This window comes from Ammodytes marinus, assembly GCF_949987685.1.
Source record: "Ammodytes marinus genome assembly, chromosome: 10".
In the NCBI taxonomy this organism is placed as follows: domain Eukaryota; kingdom Metazoa; phylum Chordata; class Actinopteri; order Uranoscopiformes; family Ammodytidae; genus Ammodytes; species Ammodytes marinus.
Window position 1 is genome coordinate 27,706,651 of NC_137214.1, and position 27,028 is coordinate 27,733,678.

The window sequence follows — 27,028 nt, forward strand, 5'->3', positions numbered from 1 at the left end:
GTGTGTGACTTACTGTCTGTCCATCCCTCTCAGTACAAGTGACTGTGCTTTTAGAAATGTTGTGGTCATCCTACGTGTCTGGCCTCAACGTTGGGGAAATGAATGGAGGTTTGTTGGGACGTCCTAGCTATGAACAGGCCGATGTGTGTTCCTTCTCTAAACTTTAGAGTTTATGTCACTTGTAAAGAACCCATATTGACTGGTTTGTGTATGCGGGCGGAGGCAACCGGGTTGTTTATCTTCTGACTCACTGACGTAATTCCATGATTATCTTTGGGATTTTTATACCTCTGCTCTGTCTCTCTCTCTCTCACACACACACACACACACACACACACACACACACACACACACACACACACACCGTCTGACGTAGCAGCTGACCTGAGACAGCGGCCCATATGAACTCAATTTTCTCCATGTACAGACAGCCAAAACATCCCAAAAAAACAACAACAACCAAAAATGCATGCTGACGTAGGCAGATAGGAAGGAAATCAATAAAAAAACAAACAGCGAGGGAGCGCGGGGAGATGAAAGGAGTTCTGGTAGGCCAGGCCTGTTGGAATTTAGCACATCTGTTGCCTTGGCAGGGCTCTCAATCATGTGTGATGTTGTGAAGCTTTGAGAGATGCTCAGAGAGCGGCCGTGCAGCTACGCTCACATGTTACAAGACAGGGTCAGGGGCTTTTATGTATTTAAAGGTGGAGTCAGTGATTCTGGAGAACCCTTGTTGTCAAAATCACTTTAGTCAAAATCTGTGAATATCTCCTCACAATCAGCTACATGTGTGTGAGCTGAAAATAAATCTGATGTTAACAGACAGCCTAGGCTCTTTAAATGGGTATGTTGCTAGCTACAGTGGGCCCCCTTTGTATGTGTTGTTTATATACCCGTTTACAGAGCCTAGGCTGTGAATTAACACCAGATGGTTTTTTCAGGGCACACACTGTATGGCCAGATAGCGGATTGTGATGAGATTTTCACTTATTTGAAAAAAATAGAGTTTTTGACAAAGAGCATTCTCCAGAATCGCTGTCTCCACCTTTAAGGGTTAATCTAAAGCTACACAATAAAAAAGACTGTGAAAATTGTCTCTTAAAATCTCATTTTCCACTCAATTATAGTAATTGAATGTGAACGGTTTGCTATTTCCTCCTCCGTTTATACACCAGGGTCAAGAGGAATTCTTCTTTATCTTTATGTTGTGACATTTCTGCATTATTTATGAGTTGATTTGTTTACCGCAGTCCTCAGTAAACACTCGGTATGTGTTGCACAACACATTATATGACTCTGTAAATCACACGGGAAAATATCTGTTATTGAGTTGAACCAAAACTGCTCTTACAGCCCACAGGCCAAAACCAAATTAAGATTTGGTTGCATATAAAATAAAAAATGTTTTATCAGTTGCCTGGGTTTGTATTATTACTTCTTATGCTGCCATGTTGGCCAGGGGAATGCCTCGCTAAAAGGGTTTCCGATCTCAAACTTGGCTTAACTGGTTAAATAAAAGTCAAATGAAATAGGGAATAAGTTGCGAACGCTGCAAATTTTAACAATAACTTCTCCTCATCTTTCATACACATGCCTTGAGGCCTTGATGTCCACTTTGGGGCAGAGTGTGTTATGCGGTGTTATTGTACCCCCGTTGCCCTGAGACAACCACTCAAGACAATGCTGTATGCCAGTATCAACACAATCTCACCAGTCTGCTTCCCCTGCCACTGTTTCTGTTTTCTGCCAGTAAATTACATGGAGCCTCGGCCACATCCCTTTGAATGAATCACGTTTGGACCAAAATACAACCCAAACTGGCACCGATAAGGCAACTGTTTTCCTGCCCTGGCGATTTATAATTAGAGTTTGGTTAAATACCGGAGCTTTAAGATCTCACGAGTATTTTGTCTGGAGTTTCCCTCTGTTACTGTTTGAATTACACGGTGCACAGAGACAGCCCTTACTTATTTTCACAGCTTCGTAAAACCATTAATGCGTAGACACACACATTCCGGCCACAGAATGATTCACGGAGAGGGTTTAGGGCAGTGTGTGAGGCTTTAACCTCATTACCTTTAAAGCCTCCGGAAACCTAAAGTCTAAAATAGTCAGAGTAAATATATTATGTCAAGGTTGGGTGTCTCAATAAGCTTCTACAAAAATCTGATTGAATATAAATGTTTATAAATGTTATAAAACTTAGTTCAACAAAATACTGGACTGTGTGGGTGTGGCTGTATCATACTATCTCCATGCCAACGGTCATTGTTTTTATGGAACGTTTGTGCAGAGAACTGACGTGATTGGTTCAAATTCTCTGTCATAAGAACCAGAGCATAGTCCGCCTCATCTTAACAGAATTCCTGTAAAGTTGATCAAAGTTGATCAAAATGATCATATCTTTAATTTGAATTGATAAATATGGCTTACTCTTTTCAGATGCTTACCAACTATCATGCAACTAACTACCCCTCAATAACATAGTTAGAAGGATTTTGTGGATTTCTTTATTTTATTTTATTTTAAGATTTTTTTTTGGCATTTTCAAGCATATTAGATTGTACATAGTGGAAATGGGGAGACAGAGAGAGAAGGGGGGATGACCTGCAGTAAAGGTCCACGGGTCGGATTTGAACCTGCGACCACTGCAACGAAGGCCGGAGCCGATATGGTACACGCTCTATCCACTATGCCACCGGATCGCCCCACGATTGTTTTTTTACAGGGGCTTTTAACTACTTTCTTTTTTGCTCCACAGTTGCTGCGGCTGGTGACGGTGTCGGAGAAGCGATGGAGAGCCCGATCGCGTGGCGGAGGTGTAGAGGACGGATGGAGTGATGAGGGGGAGGAGGGGTTCGCCAGCGGAGACTGTGATGATGAGGACGAGTGCACCGGAGTGTCAGGCCTGGGACCGCCCCCCAGACGCAAACGCTTACGCATCTATACAGGTCAGACACTTATTAACAAACTCTATCCTAAACCTAAACTGAAACTTGTGGGGCTGTGTCCACATTGATAACTTAAAGGGACAGTGTGTAATAAAGGAATACTTTAGAGGCATCTAGTGGTGAGATTCTGGTTTGAAACGCCCCCTCCCTTTCAGAGAATTTACAGAAGCTACAGTGGCCTTCAAGGACAAGAAGCTAGTTACTAAATATGCAATCATCCACCACTGCGTCAACTCTTTCCACAATATCAAATGATGAGGTGAAGATGTATTTAGTTATTTATTCTATAGTCCTTCTTCTTCGTCTTCAAACAGGTGCATTTTAGGTGGATGTCCGCTATATATAAAAACGCATAAGGCTGTTTTTGCCGTTCTGTGCTACTGTAGAAACATGGCAGCGCGCCCCACTCCTATGTAGATAGAAAAGGCTTTAATTGAAACATGATACTTGATACTTGATACATATATAATATTCCATTTCTACCAAGTATGTCCTTAAAAAAATCCAATAAATTCTGCACACTGAACCTTTAAAACAACCTTTCATTGCATATTCGAGACAGGATGTGGCAGACGCTCCAAAACCATACGACTAAATGTGAGCTTTTTCCCCTTGAAAACTGGTTAAATGCAAGAAAAGATTTGGCTTCCTCGTCTACATTGAGTCAGAGCGATAGCTGCATAGCCCCGAACACAGGCAGTGTAGTGGGCAGTGGGCACAGCAGAGAGAGAGAGAGAGAGGTGTTTACATGACTACTGTACATGTTGACACCACCGTGACACTATGCGGCGCGAGACGTGAGACTTCCTCAGGTAGCCGCCTCGCTAGCCGACCTCTCGACCTCCCCTTGGAAACGTCAAGACATTCTCTCTCTCTCTCTCCTGAAAAACAAACACAGAACAAATGAGGCTCAAAACTGTTCGGAGGAAAAGTAACCAAACAGAAAGAGACGGGCGAAAACATCCAGGGGAGAATGTACGCGGGGTTCCGATACACAGACACAAAGCCAACGCAGCTGAGCAAACACACCCGGGCCGAGGGAGTAGCCCGTCTGGATGTTGTGGCAGAGATTTTTGGGTTCGCCGGGCAGGGAACGAGAGCAGGAACCCGGGGTTAACTCAGGAATCCTGCAGGGCCATCACTTCCAGCAGGCCGGGGCCGTGTGAGTGAGATGGCCTCGCGTTAGCCTCACTGTAAGGTTCTGCTCCGATACACACTGTCATTAAGGCCAGACACTGCAGGCCAAAATATACCTTTTTTTCAAGCTCTGGTCAGTTTTGAGATGTTTGGGATATTTTGCTTCCATTACATGTCTTCCTTCATACTGGAGTATATAAAAAGTCCTAAATGAACATTTATATGTGTTTATTTTACTAAATTTTGTTCGTTTGGGTCTTTACATTTCTCCTATACGACCAGCTTTAACGGCCGATATATCAACATTACTTTTTTTTTTCCAGTACTCGGAACTAAAAATATCAACTTCTTCTAAAGCACTTACATCAACTAAACGTTCCATAATTATTCGAAGCACTATCCTGAATGTTATTACATAAGGATTTGCTCACATGTTGTTCATTTTCTGAGTTATTATGAAACATTGTGTTCACAAAAACAAACAGAAAATACATTTTTACGACCTTTACAAAGTAAGTTTTGATTTATGAAATGATAAAAAGCCTGTATCCAAAATCTGATCTGGGAAAACTTTGGACACTCATATGTTGTAAAAATGAAATACGGATTTGATCTCTGGCTTCATCCAACAACTAGACATGTGTCTTTTTTAAAGAGATGCACTTGTATGCATCAATACTTAGATATTGCCAAGTTTACCTATTGACTCAAACATTTCAGATTTGTTTTAAATTATTTTTATGTAGTTTTCGTGATGATACAGTATCTATAAGACATTTTCTTTCACCCTATTAACCTTTAGTATCTTGCCTTTAACTATCCTCTGTCTTACAAACTGCTGACACAGTGGGAAACTCGAGCAACTCTTTGTCGGGAGTGAGTCTGCAGGCTGATATATGCTCTTGTTTGTACACGAGTCAGTAATGTTTGCAGACCTTGGCGAGTCCCCGCTCAGCACCAGATGCACAGATAGCTGCTGATAGCCTTTGATGACCCAGTAAAAACCCGCTGAGGTTGCAAACGGTCTCTCAAACCATTTTGGTCAAACAGGGGAGAGCGGGGATCAAGAGGTCAACCCGCCGAGCACAGGGCCTAATGGGCTGCCTGTCTGTGCTGCGCTGCTAGGAGATGGACGAGCCAGATCTGGTTTCACAAAGCCTGGAGCAGCACACACAGAGACACACACACACACACACACACACACACACACACACAGGGAGGCACATACACATACACACACACACACACACACACGCAGGGAGGCACACACACACAGGCGTACATACACAGACGCACATAGACACACACACACACACACACACACACACACACACACACACACACACACACACAGAAGCCTCAGGAACAAGGTGCAGACAGTACAGACACAGACCTGAGACCCCCTCACAGCGCGGGCCGTCAACCTGTCGACCACACGCAGGATGTTTCCAAACCTACGTAATGATTGATCTGCCCTCTACACAGATTCTATAACCTCCAGATCACTACAGCTACACACAAACACACTCAGACAGACAGACACGCACGCACGCACACGCACACACACACACACACACACACACACACACACACACACACACACACACAGACAGACATGCACGCACGCACACGCACGCACGCGCACGCACGCACACACACGCACGCACGCACACACACACACACACACACACACACACACACACACACACACTCAGACAGACAGACAGACATGCACGCGCGCGCACGCACGCACACACACACACACACACACACACACACACACACACACACACACACACACACACACACACACACACACACACACACACACTTCCCCTTGTAACCAATCAAACCCCACGCCACACATTCCCCAGAGCATTCCAGGCAAGGGGAGCTATTCCAGGACAGGGGACCCCCCCATGTTCACGTACACACACACACACACACACACACACACACACACACAACCCCCCATCCCTCCACTGCCAGACACTGGACTGGTTACCGCTCACACACCAGACAGATCACTCACTCACCTCAATGTTGATGTTTCCATTATTTCTCTTTCTCTTCTAATCAAAAGCGGATATGTTAAAACATTCATTTTATAAACAGCATTATTTCTTAATTGATACTGCACCTGTTTTATTCTAATGGTGGGAGAGCTTTTGTTTTCTGATGTATTGGCGTTATCATCACACCAGCTTTATTCAATTACAATCACATTACAGTCAGATGGTCCCTTAATCATAGATCCATTAATAAATAAATATAAAGTAAACAACGGACGGTTCCAGACTGTATTCTGTTTTAGTTTAGAGCAGGGGTCACCAACCTTTTTGAACCTGAGGGCTACTTCATGGGTACTGAGTCATACGAAGGGCACCCAGTTTGATGCACTCTTCTGAAATAACAAATTTGCTCAGTTTGCCTTTAGTTATATATTATTATTAATGATTAATGATATTCATCTATGTGAAGACACTGATCATGTTAATGATTTCTCACAATAATGATCAACAATGACTTAAAAAAGGTGGGAAACAGATTATTATGCAATTTTTAGAACAGGCCTGCGGGCGCCTCATGGTCCTTGCGGGCTACCTGGTGCCCGCGGGCACTGTGTTGGTGACCCCTGGTTTAGAGAGCAAGTATGAACTAAGGGCGTTCAGATGAAGCATAATAAATAATTACATCATATGATATAATCCCAAAATGTTTCCGTTAATTTATGTTGAGCTCTGTGTGTGTTTGACAGTGAATGGGTTTGTCTGTATGTTTAGTTTTTTTAAATCCGGTAATCTGTATGACTGTGCTTCGCTGGTGATGAGGGCTCACCTGTGTTCCATGCACACCTGTTCTCTGACTGTACGGTGTGTGTGTGTGTGTGTGTGTGTGTGTGTGTGTGTGTGTGTGTGTGTGTGTGTGTGTTCTATCCACACCTGTTCTCTGACTGTACAGAGTGTGTGTGTGTGTGTGACAAAGTACCTGCCACCTTCGCCTCAAAATCTGCTCAAAGCCTCTCTTCATTCCTAAATTTTTTCTCTCCTCTCCACTGCTAGGTCAAACTTGTTCTGCACTTCATTCAAAAATGCACGGACTAATCTTCAAGTATTTCACTGTATAGTCTTATAATGACGCTTTCCGTTTAAAAGTTCAAGCTTTCAACACGTTGTGAAATAAGTTTTCAACACTGTGAAATATCGCCAAATCGTTTCTCGCTGAATTCGGGGTAATGTTTCTCGACTTCGCATTGAGAAAATGTGGAAATAGCCCACAGAAATGTCTCTTTTTATAACAGCTGACCACTCCATTCAAAGCCACTTACAAAGACGTCTATTTCACGCTAACTGCTAGACTAAATAACTTGTTTCAAATGGCTTTTTGATGCAGTTTGGAAACCTTTAGTGGTGTGAGAGCCAACTGTTGGTGGGCTCATGCCACGGCCCAGTAGCCTACAGCTCTGCCCTGTGTATGTGTGTATGTGTGTGTACACGTGTAAGACTGTGTGTGTGTGTGTGAGCCTCCCTGTGTGTGTATGTGCGCCTCTGTGTGTGTGTGTGTGTGTGTGTGTGTGTGTGTGTGTGTGTGTGTGTGTGTGTGTGTGTGTGTGTGTATGTGTGAGATGGTGTGTGTGTTTGTGTGTTTTCTTGGGCCTTTCGCTGTGTGTGTGTGTGTTTTAGTTTTCTTGGGCCTTTCGCTCTGTGTGTGTGTGTGTGTGTGTGTGTGTGCTGCACCTCGCCATGCTCAGCAGGAGACATGTGAATGGGCCTCTTGTTAATGTTCCTTTCGCGCTCAGACATTCGGTCACTGTAAAAGCGCCCCGAAGCGAAAGCCGTTCTTTTCTCTCCAAAGCCCTTGAGCATTTTATCAGTGGCAAAAAAAAAAGTACAAAGTGGAAAATATTCCTGTAATGTGAAACACGCGGCTTATAGTGCGATGGATGGGAAGCTGCTGTGTGCCCGGGCTCACCTTTCAGGGTCTGCTACAAATTTTGTGGCCGCAACAAAAGAGCGAGTTAAAAAAAAAACTAAAGATGAAGGCGCTGAAAGAATGCAGGAGGGAGAGAACAGAAAGAGACAAAAACACCTTTGATAACTCCAAAAGGTCGATACACTGGGAAAAACCTACAAATTCTTTCCCTCTCTATGTGGGTCCAATTGACGGCCGTATGTGCTGCCAGTGGGAGTAAGAGCTGGTGGTATGTTAATTAGATACAGATGCCGAACCCTGACCCTCAGCACCTGATAGGTGAGTCACACGGTGCCACGTTTTCATCAGAAAATAAATCCCCAAAATCCAGACACTGTTGACCTAAGCTCTGGCATCCACCGTTTATACAGTTTCCTCCTCCTTCTAAGCTCCATAGACTTTTCTTTAAGCCCATCATCCGAGCTCCCAGTTAAAGCTATAGTGCGTAACTTCTGTCGTCCCCATGATATGAGGAATTCTGAGTATTAACAACAATATTGTGGGCGCATCTTCATGAGGTAAACCTTCAGTGATCGCGGATGGATTTGATATTTTCAGATGTATGTTTGCTTAGCAGTAGAATCAACAACCTGGCATCTTCTTGGGATTTTTCTGAGCTCATCTGCCAGTGTCAGAGGGCGACACCAGTTTGTAAACGCTGCCATACTGAAAAATACAGAGAGAGTTTTGTGGGGCTGATAGGCTCAATCAACTTTGTGTGAACTTGTTTGGCAATAGCTTTAAATGTAACCAACATGCACTCATATGAAAAAGTTACGCATTATAAATTTAAAAACTTGAGCACATATGGTTGCCAGGTAGTCGGTAGTGGACCCGCGTGCCACAGGTTAGCGTGAGACAGAGACAGACTCAGACAGACAGTGCAGATGTGTGTGTGTGTGTGTGTGTGTGTGTGTGTGTGTGTGTGTGTGTGTGTGTGTGTGTGTGTGTGTGTGTGTGTGTGTGTGTGTGTGTGTGTGTGTGTGTGTGTGTGTGTGTGTGTGTGTGTGTGTGTGGAGAAGCAGTGCAGGTGTTTGGGTAAAGCAGGAATCTGGGCGCCCACATGGCCTCCAGTCCTGAATGGTAAGCAGAGACGGATGATTCTGATGCACAAAAAACATGCAGACATACAGTAGTATAACAAAGACGTATAACCAAAATTTTACTGTTCAGGACAAAATCATCCACTCAAATGTATCACTTAAAAGGGAACATTTAGAATTGAGTCGCCATAATATTATTTACTTCTAACTCTTGACTTTGAAATGTTTAAGAAATTTAATTTTTTTAGCCATCTTAGCTGTGTTGCTCTAGGGATGGAAGTCTTGTGATCGCCTTGAAGTCCACCATACGTGAATATTTTTAGTTGTTGTGTAGCACTTTTCTGTTAAAACTCTGTCTTTCATTGTGATGTCTGTTTTTTGATGTGGTTTTATTTGTCTAACAATTGCCACAGACTGGGAATTTCTCCGGCTAGGAAGGGGAATTTCTAAAAAGGATATAGAACTAAGATGGTGTGTGAACGGTGAACATTATTATTGTCATTGTGACCACGTTAGCTTGCTTACGTTAGCATTTCCCTTCAAAGCAACAATGTGCTTTGAGTGCAGCAGCCAAGTACAAACATTAATTATCAATCAAAACTCTCTTCAGAATACCTCTGAAAATCTCTGATTGCGATAACAGATATATTGATTTTGCCAAATGTGTTCCAGGGACCAGTAATCCCACTTCAAAAATAATTATGATTTATTTTTTCTTTCCAGCTAAAATGAAAGAGATTGAGATAAAAGTCCAGATGTTGTTACTCAAGTCCAAGTTGATCTGGAGCTTAAAAGCAAATCAACATCTTCATTCCAGTCAAAGATACTTGGAAGAGACTATAGGCCACTAGGCGTACACTACCAGCTCTCATCCTTGGCCGACAAAATGATCAATTCTTTAGCCAAAAGTGAAAATCTGTTTGTCTTTTAAATGATTAATGATGAACTTAGGAGTAACGGCTGTTTGCCAAAAAAATTCAAAAATTGGATGTAGCCTGTAATACTTCTCCAAAAGTCTTTAAAATTGATGAGCACTTTACAATCCGTGGGGGTAGAGATGGTGTTGAGAGGTTGATGGTTGGTGTTGTGTGAGGAGCGCCTTCTAATGTGTAACATGCCGTAAGAGTTCTGCCCCAATGTTCTCTACCTAAAGCTTATAAACAACCTCTGTAAATTCAGCCAATCCCCACCTCCCTCCACGCCCCGCACAAAAATAATGAAGCTCGCCACCATCTGTGTAAACAGGCCTGGCCAGTAAGAGTGTAGCGGCTCTGGTTCTTTACTGGAGCCAGCCACAAGGCCCTGTGTGTGTGTGTGTGTGTGTGTGTGTGTGTGTGTGTGTGTGTGTGTGTGTGTGTGTGTGTGTGTGTGTGTGTGTGTGTGTGTGTGTGTGTGTGTGTGTGTGTGTGTGTGTGTGTGTGTGTGTGTGTGTGTGTGTGTGTGTGTGTGTGTGTGTGTGTGTGTGTGTGTGTGTCAGAATGGTGGCAGAGGAGGGGAAGATGGGAGCATGCGCGTAGATTTTTCTTCAATATTTAGAATTGGTAAATTTGTCCCCCTCAAAAAAATATATGATAAACAACCCCCCCCCCCCTTGAATAATTAATAAATGAAATATAACAGTTCAGGGGATGGAAACATTTATGTATTCTTACCTGTAACTATATAATTTACAACAACAGTTTCAGACACCCCTAAAGTGGACTGTACCATCTTAACCTTGCCGACATCCCACCATTGCATGCGACTATCTTGAACTCAGATTAAATAAGACAATAAATAAAGCCATTTCCATCATAAATAGATGCAGAAAAGGCACAAATTGGTACATACAAATTCTCTGAAATGCAGTAAAATGAAAAGTTTGATGCAAAATGTTCTGGGGGAGGACCTCAAACTTAATGTTGGAAAAACCTTCGCCCTTGGATGGGACTGAGGAGAAATAGGAGGGGGGGGGGAATGGGAGGAGAGGAACACAAGGATGAAGTTACCCTCTTGTTGGACCCTTGTTGGTCTTCCGCCATGGAGCTTTCTCAAATCAATCCGGGGATAAAACCCCTAAGATTAGCCAACAGGCAGGAAGAAGAGCCCTGGTTTTAATTTCTGTGGATACAAGCGCGCACAAGTCGCCCGGGTTCTCATCATCTACACTATGAAGGGGGGGGGGGGGAGTGACGGAGGGAGGGGGGCCCCGCCGGCATTTGATTCATTTTGTAGGGCCTGTGCATTTTTCTGTGTTTGTGTGTGCCTCTCTCTCTCTCTCTCAAAAAAAAAAAAAAAACGTTTGTTTGCACAAGAGCTTTATTTACATTCACAGGCACTTTTTGGACGCACCAAATTGATTCCAGGCCCGCTCCTGGGTCATGTCCATCAGCTCAGCCCACAGTCCACAAACACTCCTGCACACAGCGGGACCATTCTGAGCCCGCCGCCCCGCCACAGTGACACACAGCAGCCATTTTGTGGGGATGTTCTTAAAAGGCTGATTGAGGGTTTTGGGTGGTTTTGCATTTCACGTGTTAAAGGCGAGACACTGCAGGCAAAAACATCATGTTTTCAAGGCACTGGTCAATTTTGAGATTATCTGGGTCTATTTTGCTTCCATAACATGTATTCTTGTATATAAAAAGGTCCAAAATTTACATTTACGTGTTTATTTTTCCATATCTTGTCTGTTTGCGTCTGTACATTTCTTCTGTAGCCTACAATCATCTTTAACTACCAGTATCTTAAACTTAGTTTTTTTCAAAACCCCAAATCTCCATTCCCAGAGCATTTACATCAACTTAACCTTCATTCTTAGCACTGTTTTGAAGAAATTTGAAAGGTTTTGGTTCACATGTGGTATATTGCCTGATTTATGATACATGTTGTCAGTAAAAACGTGCCAAAAATGCAAGACCTGCACATATCATGTTGTTAATGTATACTGTAAATAAAAAAGGCTGTATCTAGAACCTGTTCTATAAAGATTTTAGTTTTTTAAAAGGATTTTTATGATTTTCCCCTTTTCACCTGTAGTGTCTCCCCTTAACCATCTAATTTAACCTGCGTCTCCTAAAGCCCCTATCTCACTGGGCTGCGACAGTTTGCGACAAGTTGGAGACACAAAAATTGTTGCACACTTTTTTTGAACATGTTCAAAATTCAAGCATCAGGACTGCGAGGCTCTGTGACTCATGCGAGGAAATTGAGACCCCCGCAAACGTTTCAAGACTAGAGACTCCCTCGCGAATGCAGTCTCCAACTTGTCGCAAACAATCGCAGCCCAGTGAGATAGGGGCTTAAATTCATCCTGTACCCATCTTTTTCTCTCCCTGCGGCCGGCTCTCACTCCATTTTCCCAGCCCTATTCTTGAAAGTAACTCAACAATGCAGCGAAAATTGCTGGAGTACTTTCTGTCCATAGAACTATGTGGGAAACCACAGGCGTAGCCACAGTGAAAAAGGCCTTGCAGAGATAGTGAAACAGCTCGACGGGAGCTTTCTGTGTTTTGTACAGTCAGGCCCGGGCCAGATTGTCAGTCTCTTGGCTGTACGGTCGAGTGTGTCCTTCCATGACAGGAATGCAGGGAGAATTCACCATGTTTGTTGGCCGGAGACGCTCGCACAACAAACACAGCACTTTCTCAATCTCTGCGACTGCGAGCTACATTTCCTCTCTGCCTTGCCGGGCCCTGGAGCAGAATGTAAACAGGCCTGTGTGGGATGTCAGCTTCCCTCATTATTAAAAGATAAAGATAGTATCCCAAGAATGCCTTCTCCCTGACCGAGGACGCACCCCAGGCCAAGCTCTCAAACGCTGACCCGACGGCCATCACGCACACAACACTACCATTACTTGCCTGTCTCTCTCTGTCTGTCTGTCTCTCACTCTGTCTCTCTCTCTCTCTGTCTCTCTCTCTCTCTGTCTGTCTCTCTCTCTCTCTCTCTCCATCTCTCTGTCTCACCCTCTCTCCATCTCTCTCTCTCTCTCTCTCTCTCTCTCTCTCTCTCTCTCTCTCTCTCTCTCTATCTCATACTGATAAGAACCACCATTGTTCCACTTCTCCAGAAACACCCCTCTAAGCGGGCGCTCCCTCCCCACCTCTGACCCTCCGTCGGCAGGTTACAGGCCCGGCTCTGTGTGTCCCCACCCTCCAACCAGCCCCCTTTGCCCCTTTAGCACAGAATCAACTCTTTGTAAGTGTGATTTGTTATGGTTTTTACCCCTTCACACTTACGCACACACACACACACACACACACACACACACACACACACACACACACACACACACACACACACACATTTTCCAACCTAACGAGCCGGTATGCGCTTAGGAGGTGGAATTCTCGCTTCAAATTTATGCCTCTGTTTCAAACTTTTTATTTCTCTCAAAGCTCCTTTTCTCTCGCTCCTTCTTCGTATGATCACATTAGCTGTTACTGGAAGCGGGGACTATAAATACTTCGGAGTAAATCTAATTTGGAACGGCGGCGCATAGGGCGAGGGAGGGGCCCATGGGTGCAACATACATACATGGCTGGTCGGTCATCCCTTTTCTTCGCTGATACCAACTCCCTTCACTGACCACGTTAATTAATAGCTGTTGACTCTCGTTTTGTCCCACAAAGCCATGATTTGCAAAGTGTCTGTGAGGATTGGTTTTCCTCTCCTGACAGCTGGGTGTGCTCCTGTCTTATCAGTGTAAACCCACACATTCGGTAGCCAGTGCTTTTAGACTTCCTTCCCTAACCCTAATCAATGCTTCCATTCTGTTCTGTTGTGCTAAACTTCAGTAACTTCACCTGTACTACGTGTTACTATGTAACAGGAATTTGTGGCCCCCCTTTTGACTGCTCTGCGGCTCTGCCATGTCTAAATAATTAGCCCAATAGTTATCCAAATTGTGTTTTTGTTTTTATTCTTGTCGCTAGTTATACATTTCCGATTTCACTTTACTTCCTGAGTGCCTGAGTGATCATAGGGGGCAGACAGTAGCTACTCAAAACAGTACTCTAGTCACTGTCAAATGCAAGTGGAATGGTTAGTGTGGATAAAATGCCAGTGAAAAATGACATAGGAAGAAAAACTGTATTTTAAATTGAAAATCTTTCATGCAGTAGTACAGCTTTCAACTCTTCTAGAACTCCATCATGTCCTCCTTAGCCCTCATTCATTGGCATCACTCCTCCGTGTCTAACCGACTCTCTTGCCCTCTGTGTGGGAGGATCCCTCGGCCTTAGAATAACAGTGAGTGTTGTGGAGGGTTGCTTGGGCCAGAGCAGAGCAGAGCAGTGCTGGGCCAGGGGCAGGGCAGGGCCTCCTCCTCTAGGGCGTCCCGTTTGGCTTCAACATTCCCAGCCTCTCTCCGAGCTCCCTGTGGTCGGCCCTGTGGGTGTGGAAGGCAGACGCACACACACACACACGCGCACACACACACACACACGCGTACACACACACACACACACAGAGGCTGGCAGACGCTCACATTCCCAAACCAGCCAAGCAGCCAGCCAGTGGACAGAAGCATCCTGCTGCACCGCTCCCTCAAGTAACTCAGTTCCTTCCCAAATGTCAATCAGCACTTTTTCCTTGGGACAAAACAGCTTCACACACACACACACACACACACACACACACACACACACACACACACACACACACACACACACACACATACACACACTTAGGTCACAACATCTACTAGAATGCGACTGCCAAGCCAATAATCACAAGGTTCTAGCTCTGTAGGCTATCTGTGTTACCCTCAATGAGATAAGACGCAATCAATCAATTCAGCAGCTCCCTATCATGTTTTTACAGTATCCACTGTGTCCGTAGTGCAGCTGTTAGCGACGGCAGACAGACGGCACACACACACACACACACACACACACACACACACACACACACACACACATACACACACGTACACACACACACACAGACTTGCACGCCAGCCGCCTTAATTTAAAAATTTGCTGAGTGCGACACTTAAAGTGAATAAAGTTTGGTTTTGCGGAGATGAGACGTGTGATAAAATATTTGCTTAACTCTCGGAAAAAGCATAATATCTTTTAAGCTGTTTGGATCATATAAAAAGCTTGATCAAATTTGACCAGCTTTAGCTGCGTTATGTGCACACACACGCACACACACACACACCGTCTGCCAATGTAGCAGCAATCTAAACCATCTCTCCACCGTTTCATAAGAAGCACCTGTGTTTGGAGACTTAACATTCCACATACTTATCTGACCGAGAAAAAAAAAAAAAAACGGGCCTCATAGCACATAGCACACATGTACCGAATAAACTGTACTGGACCATGAAGGTACACTCGCACCAGAGGGGTTACAATAATGTGTCAACCTGGCTACTGATGTGCACAGACGGACTCCCAGTAAGTAATTCAACTGGTATTTATTACGAAAAATACATGTTTTCTGAAATGGCCAGACAAGGCAGCACAAATGAAAGGTTTCCTGTGTTTTTCTCTGTCATGTAATGATCACCTGTAGTAGTTGGAACATGTGGCTTTTCTTTTCCACTTCACTTCACTGTTGCAATTTTTGCTTGTTGTGACAACTGCAGACTGTAAACGACAGGCCCCGGGCACCGCGGCAACGCTTAAAAACAAAAAATCCAGACTTCGCTATACACACGCTCTTTCTTTCCCCTCTTTTCCTCCTCTGCTCAGACAGACAGAAAACACACACACACACACACACACACACACACACACACACTCTGGCCACTGTTTGACCTTTTAGGGGCGATCCAAACAAACATCCGCTGCCCTCTGAAAACCATAGTCTGGATTCATTTGTCTGCTGCTCTCCTGAGGAATGGTCCCTAAACAAAACATACAGTTAAAGCCGTGCGTCCCGGGCTGTTGACTGGTATGTGACAGAACCTATAGCTACCTACCTGCTCATTCTTAGTGTGTACAGTTAATCAATGGGTGGACTGTTGTCATCTCTCTTTCTCTTTCTCTCTCTCTCTCTCTCTCTCTCTCTCTCTCTCTCTCTCTCTCTGTGGTAACTCAAGCTTGTGAGGCTGTGATAAAGCTAGCAGGGGTACGCTACTAGCAAGGTGGCGTCCTTTGAAAAGAGTGATAGTGATAGTAGTGGCTAAATAGAGGGTTTTGAATGGACTAGCGAAGAGGGGGAGGGAGGGAGGGGGGGGGAGGCTCTGCTCAAAAGCCACACGGGCCCACATCGGTCACATTAATCACAGTCGGGATTTTGTGGCTCTATATTTAGCCGGGAGTGAATCCATCTATTTGCCTAATCGTCCCCTTGCCTGTCCAACTGTCCTGCCTCCTCCCTATAGAAGGCCTCCCGAATAAGAAGGAGAGAAGGAGAAAGAAATAGGTAGGATTTGGAGTGCTCTTGTCTCTCAAACACACACACACACACACACACACACACACACACACACACAGGCACAGGTGTTATCACTAATGATACCAGGATATTATTAGTCCCAGGCCTGCGTAGGAGTGTAGTAGCAGGGGATCTAAGTTTGCATAGTGTTCAATCCCTGTTGGGTTGTTTTTAAAGCCTGCAGAACAAGGCCCCTCTGTGGCGCTGCTCATGTCCAAGTGTTTAAACTAGCAAGAAAAGAGCCTCTCACTCACACACACACACACACACACACACACACACACCCACACACACCCCTCCAGTTTGAGGATTTTTTTCACAGCCTGAGTGAGATTCCTTTTTCCTCTTTTTCTTCTTCTCTCACATTATTGCGGCTGTAAAGACACACCGACACAATGCTCTCCCACTTAGCCTCCACACAAACAGACAAGCACACAGGGACAGGCGCGCACACACTCCCCACTCAATCATCCGCACACAAACTTACAAATGCAAATGGACGCTCATACCCCCCCCCCCCCCCACACACACATACAACCCCTGCGCCCTCCCTCTCATCCACAGTGTATATAAAAGCTGTATCGAATTGCACCTTGAGCTTAATTGGCTCTGCGTTACAGTGTGCCGCTGTCGACAGTGACAAATCGTTCTTTCAGAAGCCCCCGAAAGAATGTCTGCCCCACTGCCCTGTCAGAGGACACAGGAGGAGAGGGGAAAAGAGTTAATTGTCGAACTGGCCACCGCTCAAAATGATGTCGTAACTGCAAAGATATTCAACGGACGAAAATGCCGTTTGAAGCTTTTTCGGGAGGTTTATTTATTTGCCTACTTCCTGTGTTTTAAGATGATGCCTGCTGGCAGCGTATGGGGCCTGTTGGCACGAGAAGGAGGGGCCACAGCTTAAAGAGAAGTCGTGGAGGAGATTTTAGCGGTTTAGGTTCTGCCTAAAAAAGGGCCCAGTAAACGGGTACGTCAATGGAAGAGGTCTTACTTTAAAGGTGGGGTCAGTGATTCTGGAGAACACCAATAGAGCTTTCTGTCAAAATCAGTGAATATCTACTCATGATCCGCTACCTGTCCATACTGTGTGTGTGTGTGTGTGCGCTGAAAGATAATCTGGTGTTAATACATAGCCTAGGCTCTGTAAACTGATATGTAAAAAAAGAGGGCCCACCGTTGCCAAACATACCCGTTTACAGAGCTAGGGCTGTGTATTTACACTGGATTTTTTTTCCAGCACGCACACACAGTATATACAGGTAGTGGATCCTGTAGAGTTATCACTGATTTTGTCAAAAAGTGATTTCGACAACAAGTGTTCTCCAGAATCACTGACTCTGACTTTTCGTACAGGGCAAGAGGTAGACAGAGAGAATAGGGGTGTGTGTGGTGGGGGGCTTCAGGTTAAAACAGTCAAAACCATGGGGGAAGCACAGACTGAGCGGAAAGCAGGAAGAAGAAATAACGTAGCTCTTCAAGTGTGATTTAAAATTATTAATGGTAGACCAAGACCTAATGTGGGACCAGGGTTGGACTGTATTCCTGAGTCTGGTATTCTCTGTGTTTCTACTCAAGGGGAGAGAGAGAGAGAGAGAGAGAGAGAGAGAGAGAGAGAGAGAGAGAGAGAGAGAGAACCAGAGCGTTTAGTCTGGACTCTTGGCTGCTCTGTGAGATCACACGGCGGGTCACATCAGCCACTTCCTCCCTCTGGAGCTGGAGCTCTCCCACTCGGGACGGGAGGACTGTACGCAGATCAGATGAGACAGCTAATTCAATTTGGGAGCTATCTGTTATTTCAGGAGCTCAGATGGGACGTGGGGGTTGTGTGCCTGTGTGTGTGTGTGTGTGTGTGTGTGTGTGTGTGTGTGTGTGTGCGATAGAGAGAGCTCAGATGGGACGGGTTGTGTGTGTGTGTGTGTGTGTGAGAGAAAAAGTGAGAGTATACTTGCACGCCCATCGAGACTGTGTTGGGAGAGGTATGTCAGAAATGCACCCGTGTGTGTTTGTGTGTCTGGAGAGGTGCTGTACATCTGGCTTGACAGGGGGCGGCCCGGCTCATAGCTGGCGTTTCTAAACCACAGAGCTGCGTTATTAGTGATATCCTCCGGCACTTTTCTCATAACTCAGCCGTCTTATTTCTCCCTGACAGCTTTTCTGCCAGACAAAAGAAAAGAAACACACACAAAGGCACACACACACACACACACCCTTGTACTTCTATCTTTGTGAGGACCGTCATCTACATAATGCATTGCGTAGCCCCTTACACTAACCCTAACCTAAACATCATTCTAACCTGACCCTTAAAACCTAGTCTTAACCCTGAGACAGGCCTTTGAAGAAGTAAGGGCAAGTGAAAAAGTCCTCACTTTCCAAAAGTGTCCTCACTCGGATTGTAAAAAGCTAAATTTGGTCCTCACAAAGCTGCATTCACAAGTATACACACACACACACACACACACACACACACACACACACACACACACACACACCCACCCACCCACCCACCCACCCACACACACACACACACACACACACACACACACACACACACACACACACACACACACACAGGAAGGAAGTGCTCTGCTCAGCGTCAGTAGGAGAACAGCTGTGGATGCAGCGCAGTAAGCCAGAGCAGAGCAGAGCAGCAGGTGACGGTGAAGTCACTGAGAGCTAACAGAGCAGATGGAGAGCGAGGGGGAAAACCAAGAGTACCTATTTGCAGACCCATGGAGAAAAGGAACTCCACTGGAAGCCACGCCCCGAACTCATTTCATTGGTCAGAATTGTAACCTACTCTGAGTTTGTTTTCACTTCACGCTGCAGCTCCGACTGAAGAAAGAGTCACTGCCACAACGCGACCCTGTACAGTTTAAAGCGGGATGTTTTTATCATTTCCTGATGATTTTACTTTTGACCGATCATTTATCTGATCAGTAGCGTAGTTCTCAGCCCTCGTGCCGTTCATATGCGGCCACCTTACACGTCATGACATGCTCTACATTCAGATTAATAAACCTATTGTATTGTATGTATTTGTTTATTTATTAACAGGAGTTTTTTTTAACGTATGTGCCACTGAACATAGGCTATTTAGGCTATGCATGGTTGAAATGTAATTCTGCAGCTGCACGCGATCGTTACTGTTCAAATTGCGTCATCACAAAGTCACAGACGAGCATCGATCGTTAGCTTAATATGAATATAGAAATTATATAATAATTAAAACTGTGATCACTAGAGGACAAGGGATCTGGTAAATCAATCAGGATCTAGAATGGAAACTGTCACCTTATGTGTCTGTCTTTCACCCCACTTTTAAAATGAGCTGTTTATTTTAATGTGGTGGCACTTTTTGTGTGTTATTGATAAAAGTTTATATTTGTATGTGATTGACCTAGGCTACTTGTGGTAATTGTGAATTAAAGAGACGGATTTCGGAAGATGTACACAAAGCTTCGTTGCTTCATTCATCTTCTACCTCAACATCTACTTTTTACCACCGTCCTGGCCACTTGGGACCCTTAACAAACTGACGTATTTTACTGTGTACTAGCACCATAACCGGTGGAAACTGTGTATTATTATTCACCGCTAGGTGAACTCCGGCAGTAAAACAAAAAGAAGAAAACAAATTCAGAGTAGGTTACAATTCTGACCAATGAAATTAGTTCGGGGCGTGACTTCCGGTGGAGCTCCACTTTCCCCATGTGTCTGCAAATAGGTGCCTCTCGGGAAAACAGGCACACACAGGAGCCACTCCGGAACAACGCAGGACTTACATGGATCAGCAAAGAGATTTTAACTTTTATTTATATATCCCGGCCTGTGCTTTAGCTATAGGCCTATGGTTGTAGGCCAAATCCCTCTGTTTCATAATGTATATAGTAGAAAAACAGACACCTGGGAGTTCCCCCAGTCAAACCACAGTCTACTGTTAATTGAACAGCTTCGCACGAGCAAATGAGTTAAGTGCCTTGCTCCAGGGCATCTTTATAGCAGTCGTTGAGGGAAAGGTGAAAGTAAAGGGGGAAAGTCTGCACTGTAAAAAGTGAATAAAAGGTTAGGAGAACTCACGTTTTCAAGGCAACTGCTGCACTGAGTTTTGAAGCCAACAAAAATTCTTAACATTTAAGGAAACTGCCTACCTTAGAGCCAACTGATTATCTTTTGTTGAGAACTTATCATTCATATGTAATGAAAATGTGTATAAAAACGTCCAATTTTGAGTTCTACATACTGAGAATTTCAAACAATGACAGCCGTGCCAAATAATTCTTTGTCCTAAGATAACAATCAAAACCAAGTCTGTAAAAATGTTGATTCAAACATTAAACGGTGTTGAAGCTAACGAAAAATAATAAGTTGGCAAAACTTTTAACGTTAGGAACTCTTGGTATGTAGAACTCAAAACTTGAAGTAATATTAGACTACATATGAATGATAAGTCATTTCAACAAAAGATTACTTGTTGGCTCAAATGTAGGGAGCTTTCCTTCAAACATAAGAGTTTAGTTGGCCTAAAAACTCTAAAATCTCGTGCAGACCGTTGCCTTGAAAAATTTGAGTTTTTTCCTAACTATTTAGTTTTTACATTGTGTTTGCAGTAGACACATTTACCCGTGGTATAAAGGAACAGGAGGCCATAACATTGTAATTTTCTCCACATTGTCCCTATAGTAATTTTAAACTATTTTCTCAAGAAGAAGCTATAGCCGCAGACGCATAATGCCACATATGATTAACAACGAGGTGGAAACAAAAAGTGTTATCCGCAAAACTAAATAAAAGCTGCACGTGGGAGAGATTGAATTCAACGTCTCTTGACAGATCGGCCGCAGGATATTGTTAAGCCAACTTCTCCGCACATAGCGAGGTCTTGTTCTATGAAACGGGGAATTTTAGAAATGTGGTAGGGGGTAATATTGAATCTACAGAGAATTGACTCTTAAGTTGAACCATTTATTCAGGTCCATGGGATGCGTTTTGTACTTAGAAAAGTGGATTTCTTTTTATTCTCAAAATGCAATAATACAATCCCCCCCTTGATTTGACTGTTTGTGCTTTATACCCAAACAGGATAAGTGAATCCCAGAGCAGATTCAGAGAAACGCAGAGGCCAAGGTCTCAATTAGATCCACATGGAGGAAGAAAGAATGAATGAACAAAAACTTTGTTCTGTTGAAGATGGATGGATGGATGGATGGATAGATAGATAGACGGACGGACGGACGGACGGACAGACAGACAGACAGACAGACAGAGTCCTGTGTTTTGTATGTTTTGTACCGCTGCCCTTTTAATTCTTGATCAATGCTGTGACTGTTTGCGAGTAGATGGGTGAAAATATTGTATGCTAATGTATTTTAACTCTGTGCTGTGTGTGTGTCTTTGGATGATCTGGGTGTGTCACTGTCTTAACATTTAATGGAATCTTCTTTTCATCACCCCCCCCCCCTCCCTCTTATAAAGGCTTTTGTCTTTTGCCAGGCCGTCATTGTTGATAAGAAATAGTTCGTAATGACCTGCCTGGTTAAGAGCAAGAGCTGTCTTCAGCCTATATGCTATTCTATTACTAAACTAATCTGCTCCTGACTTGAATCAATATATTCTCAAAAAGGTCTCAGTTTCCCAGGATTTTGATCAGGGTTAAAATAACACAAACAAAAAGTCATAAATCAGCATGGAACATCGCCCGTGGCTGCTATTGTTGTGCACTTGTCCCAGCAGTATATCTCTCAACAGGACTATAAATCATTTTTATCATCATTCCCTTTGAATTTCAAAACTGACACACAGATTCAAACTGGCAACACCCGGTCACATCTCTAAATATCTCTTGTACAAAGTGCTGTAGGTTACGTGGACTACTTTCTTTTAAAAGACAATGTTAATAAAACGTTAAGAGTTACGTTTGGTATTCTGAAACAGTCCAGTTCGATCAAAATGCTTGTGTGTGTGTGTGTTCCAGGTTTTGAGACACACAGCCTCCTGCAGCCTTCTCTGTGGTTTTTAGTTTTTGTATTTTTTTTGTTTTCGGCATCTCACCACTTAAATCCACATTTCAACACTCGCCCCGGGTAAAATATGTGTCTGTGTGATTCAGCATGTGTCTACAACAAAAACATGCGACATCTGGTTATATGTGTTGGACTGTGGAGCTTGCAGATTTTTTTTTCTTTCTCTTTCTCTCTCTCTCTCTCTCTCTCTCTCTCTTTCTCTCTCTCTCTCTCTCTCTCTCTCTCTCTGGTTCTCCCGATGTAACACTATTTTTACAGCTGTGTAAGACATCATTGCAAAAAACCAGGACAGACATACCACACATGTTTTTCAGCTCTGGTGACAGTGCTGGGATCTAATTGTCTCCATCCTTTTTCCTCTCTCATATTTTTCATTTCGTTGACACCTTTTTCCGCCGTTTCTCTACTGCTTCTTAGACCTCGCTGATAACCTAGCAATGGACTAATTCACCTTCCAGAAGCTTATGTTGTTAACTGTCTGATTTATGATGCATTTGTGTCTTTAAAAACATGCCAACATTCATTTTTAAGACCTGTTACATGATTAGGAATTTTTTAATTTACGTATAAAATGAAAGAAGGATGTTGCCAAAATCTGTTGCCAAAACCTTGGACACTAATATGTCGTATGTTGTAACTCTGGCTTTATCCAGTATCTAGAGATGCAAATGTCTGCATGATTAGTTAGATTTTGCCAAAAGTGCCTATTTATTCAAATATTTCTGAACACTTTGTATTACAACAAATAATAGTTTTAATGTAATCAGCTTGCAAAGTTTCATGATGATATCTATAAGTTAAATCTATTTTCTCCTCCATATTGTTCGTATTTTTGACACCTTTTTCCGTCCGTCTCCCTTTTAGACCTCGCTGATAATTTGGCAATGGACGATTTCACCTTCCAGGAGCAGTTACTGACCCCCAGTCTGGCCAACGGTGGGCTGGGGGGCGTCCCGTCACCTGCTGCCCCACTGTGGAGGAGTTACCTGGTCCCAACTCTACCTACAATGCTTCTGCTTCTTCAAATCCTTTGTTGCCACTGACCAATGCACTCAACTGTTTCCCCATAGGATTCCATACTAAACTCTGGGGAGCTGGATTGACTTTTTCTTTTCTTTTTTTTCTTTTCTGGCTTCCGATGTAAAGTTCAGAGGCTCAGCGAAGGAAGCATGAACATTTCTCTTTACCGGCATTGGCAAGAAGCTGTGACTGTAAAAATGAAAAAGTTGTAAAAACTCAACTTTTTAACTGTCTCCACTTGATTTTTTTTTTTAGTTTTGAGGTCAACTAAAACTCTCTAAAAACTCTTCCTTCATATGTATAAAAAGTTCTGCATACTAAGAATTTCAAACCAGATTATACAACTAATTATTTGTCATAAAGATAACAAACAAAATCAAGTCGGTCAGAAAATGTCATTAAAAAAGGATGGCACAACTTTAACTATTTGGAATTCTCAGTATGTCCAACTCAAAACTTGAAGTTACATAACATGTGAATGATAAGTCATCTCAACAAAAGATCATTCATTTGCTCAAATGTTGGCAGTTTTCCATCAAACCAAATAGTTTTATTTGGCCTCAAAACTAAAAAAAAATGTAGTTCAGAAAGTTGAAAATTTGAGTTTTTCTAACTATTTAATTTTTACAGTGTACTTATTAAGTTCTCTTGAAAAATCACTGGATGTTCTCCCTACAAACCCTATTAAAGCACACCAGGCATCGTGTAAATAAAGTCTCCCCTCTGGATCACTCCCACTACGGCTGTTACAACTCCTGTGCCCCCTTAGCTAACCCTTAGCTAACCTCCTCTGAGCTGCAGCCCCAATCTGACTCCTGTATAATAACAACCTGACGCGAGCAGGCCCTCATCATTAGACGCCTTTGTCATGGACCTGCATGTGAGGACCTACAAGGAGACACGCACACACACACACACACACACACAAACACACAGACAGACAGACGCACACAGGCATGCACGTACGCACACACACACACTCAGACACACACACACAGGCATGCACGTACACACACACACACACAGACACACACGCACACACACAAACTTTTTTCTTTTGTTACAACGCCCCTACATCCAGTTTGCAACAAGTTATAGCCCTGCAGAAACAAGCTGGAAGAAGACTAAATAAAGTTTGCTACTTCTTCTCTCTGATCTCGTGCCAGGACTGGACTATCTGAGTTGTTGTGAACTCTTTATCCCCCAGAGGTTCAAGATTAGACCCTCCCCCATTTAACGATGCACTGACTGTACCTTATAATGCTCTGTTGTTACTTTAGGCCAGACACTGCAGGCAACAATATTGTTTTTTCAAGCACTGGTCGATTTTGAGATTTTTTTTAAGCTATTTTGCTTCCATAACACGTCTTCTTTCATACTAGTAGTAGGCTAAAAACAAGGGCCAACATGTACATTTAGGTGTTTATTTTACTGAACTTTGTTTGCTCATGTATATTTCTCCTATACAACCATCTGTATGGGCCATTATCTATAAGTTTTTCCAGTACACCTCAGAAATCTCCACTTCTAAAGCTCTACCATCAACTTGCCTGCACATAGTGATGTTTGTTTATGCATACTTAGTTAGATATCGCCAAATTTGCATATTTATTCAAACATTTCTGGATCTTTTTTTACCCAATTCAACTGCAGTGTCTCGTCTTGAGCCTCTTTCTCTCTCATTGTTTGTGTCCTTGTTGCTAAATTATTTCCCCCAGCTTCAGTGTTCACACTCCATCAGTGTTTAGCTTTATTTTGTTACGCTGATGATTCTGTTTTTTTAACAATAAAAGCCCTGTAATTTAGAAAAAGACTCAAGGGCTGATAACTGTACAGATGTATGTTTATCTGTTTTGGTGCCATGTTTACAAAAATATGTTTATTTTAAGTATTTACATATTTCTCAAGATTTTTCTTTTTTCTGACTGGACTATTGGCAGGACTGTGAATAATGACTTTACTACAAATGTCTTGTTTATTCTTTAGCACTGTGTGTGAGAGGAGGAGTATCATGAAATATAAATATGTATTAAAATATGTGTAAATAATTTTTTTTTTTTAAATGTCGGTTTGCATTGGTCTCACACATTCCGGGATTCGTATTGAAATGTTGTGTTTTATTCAAACCAAAAGTCAAAATTCTTATTTATTTATTTATTTATTTAAATTAGTTTGGTTTTCAAAATAAAGTGTGGTGAAAAGACTGGAGGACGTGTGATGGATGTTTGGAAAAGACAGTAACTAATTGTTTGTGCTGCTGTGGACTTCAAATACACATACTTCCCTTCTGTTTAGACAGATGAGCAAATATCAATACAGATGTCATTAGGCTTTGATTCAATTATTGATGAATCCTGATTGGTGCATAGTAGTAAATAACATCATATTCTTCCTCAGAGCCCCACCCACTTCAAACCAGTATTCCCCTAGCCAGTGACCATATAATAGATTTACAAAGCAATTTACCCAATAAGTCCTGTATGTCCATATGTATGAGCTAAACTGACCTCTTAAGGTTCAAATCAGCTGGACTTCTCTTCTGATCTCATAATACAAGGGTGTGGTCAGCTGTGCTTGTGGCCACACCCACTGAGACTCATGGCCTGAACCTGAATATGTAAAGTAGCCATGCAAACAAATGATGTGTTTTTTTCAAGTCACCATGAGATATTTCTGTCAGATCCTCATCAGAAAAACATTCAATTATGTGACACATCCCCAGTAACTGCCGTGTTTTGGTGTTTTGGTGTTTTGGTGTTTTGGTGTGAGTTCCTCTGAATCAAAGAGCAGAGGAGAGGATGCTTCTTAGACTGTACACAGCTTTGAACAATCAGTGAGCGATCCGTCGTTCAAACAGCAGATGCCGATTTGGACAACAACAGCAAACGTGGCTGAATAACAACATGTTTTGTGTAATGGAAAATTTGACTTCCGCTTGTTTCCCAGTTGGAAAAAGCTCTAGTTTGATTTAAAGTTGTCCTATCACCATTATTAATCTGTCATAGTCACTAATAATACTCAATACGATGCATTCTGCCGTCTCTCTTTCACTCGCTTCCTAAAAAATGCACACACCATCGGCATATCCTATCAAAGATCTGTAGGACACTACCACTTTTATCCAAAGGGGGCGCTACAATCAACAAAATCTGATAGTTCCTCGTAGGTGCATTAAATTCAATACAAGTCCGATTGCTAGGCTAGTTTAGAATGAGGACAGAAAAAAAACAGTTTTATATTTGTACATTCCAGACAAGACCGTCTTTGAGAAAATACATTTAAGCGTATTAACTATTGGAATATAAACTCTACTATGCAGCAAGTTTTTTGGGATTTGCTGAAAGTAATTCTGGGAATGCACTAAGTCGTTAACTGGGGTTCTCGTAGCAGTTGAGGTTTTTTTTTAGGAGAAATGGGATGAACCAATAAAATGTATTATGTAAGGTAACTTCTGAAGCACCTTGAAAGTCACATATTACGTTATCCAGGGTGAAATCTTCCTTTTTAAGTG

The 27,028-nt window shown here is 43.0% G+C and overlaps 1 protein-coding gene across 1 annotated transcript in view; it reads left to right on the forward strand.

The window, feature by feature from the left end:
- Positions 1-23,540, forward strand: part of gpc3 (glypican 3) — a gene marked incomplete at both ends in the record, with an annotated part of 146,622 nt that extends 123,082 nt beyond the window's left edge. The window contains 2 exons of the mRNA XM_080036106.1: positions 2,762-2,951; positions 23,362-23,540. Of these exons, the coding sequence (XP_079892232.1) occupies positions 2,762-2,951; positions 23,362-23,540 (369 nt within the window). The remainder of the gene's footprint in view (positions 1-2,761; positions 2,952-23,361) is intronic.
- Positions 23,541-27,028: the final 3,488 nt, after the last annotated feature.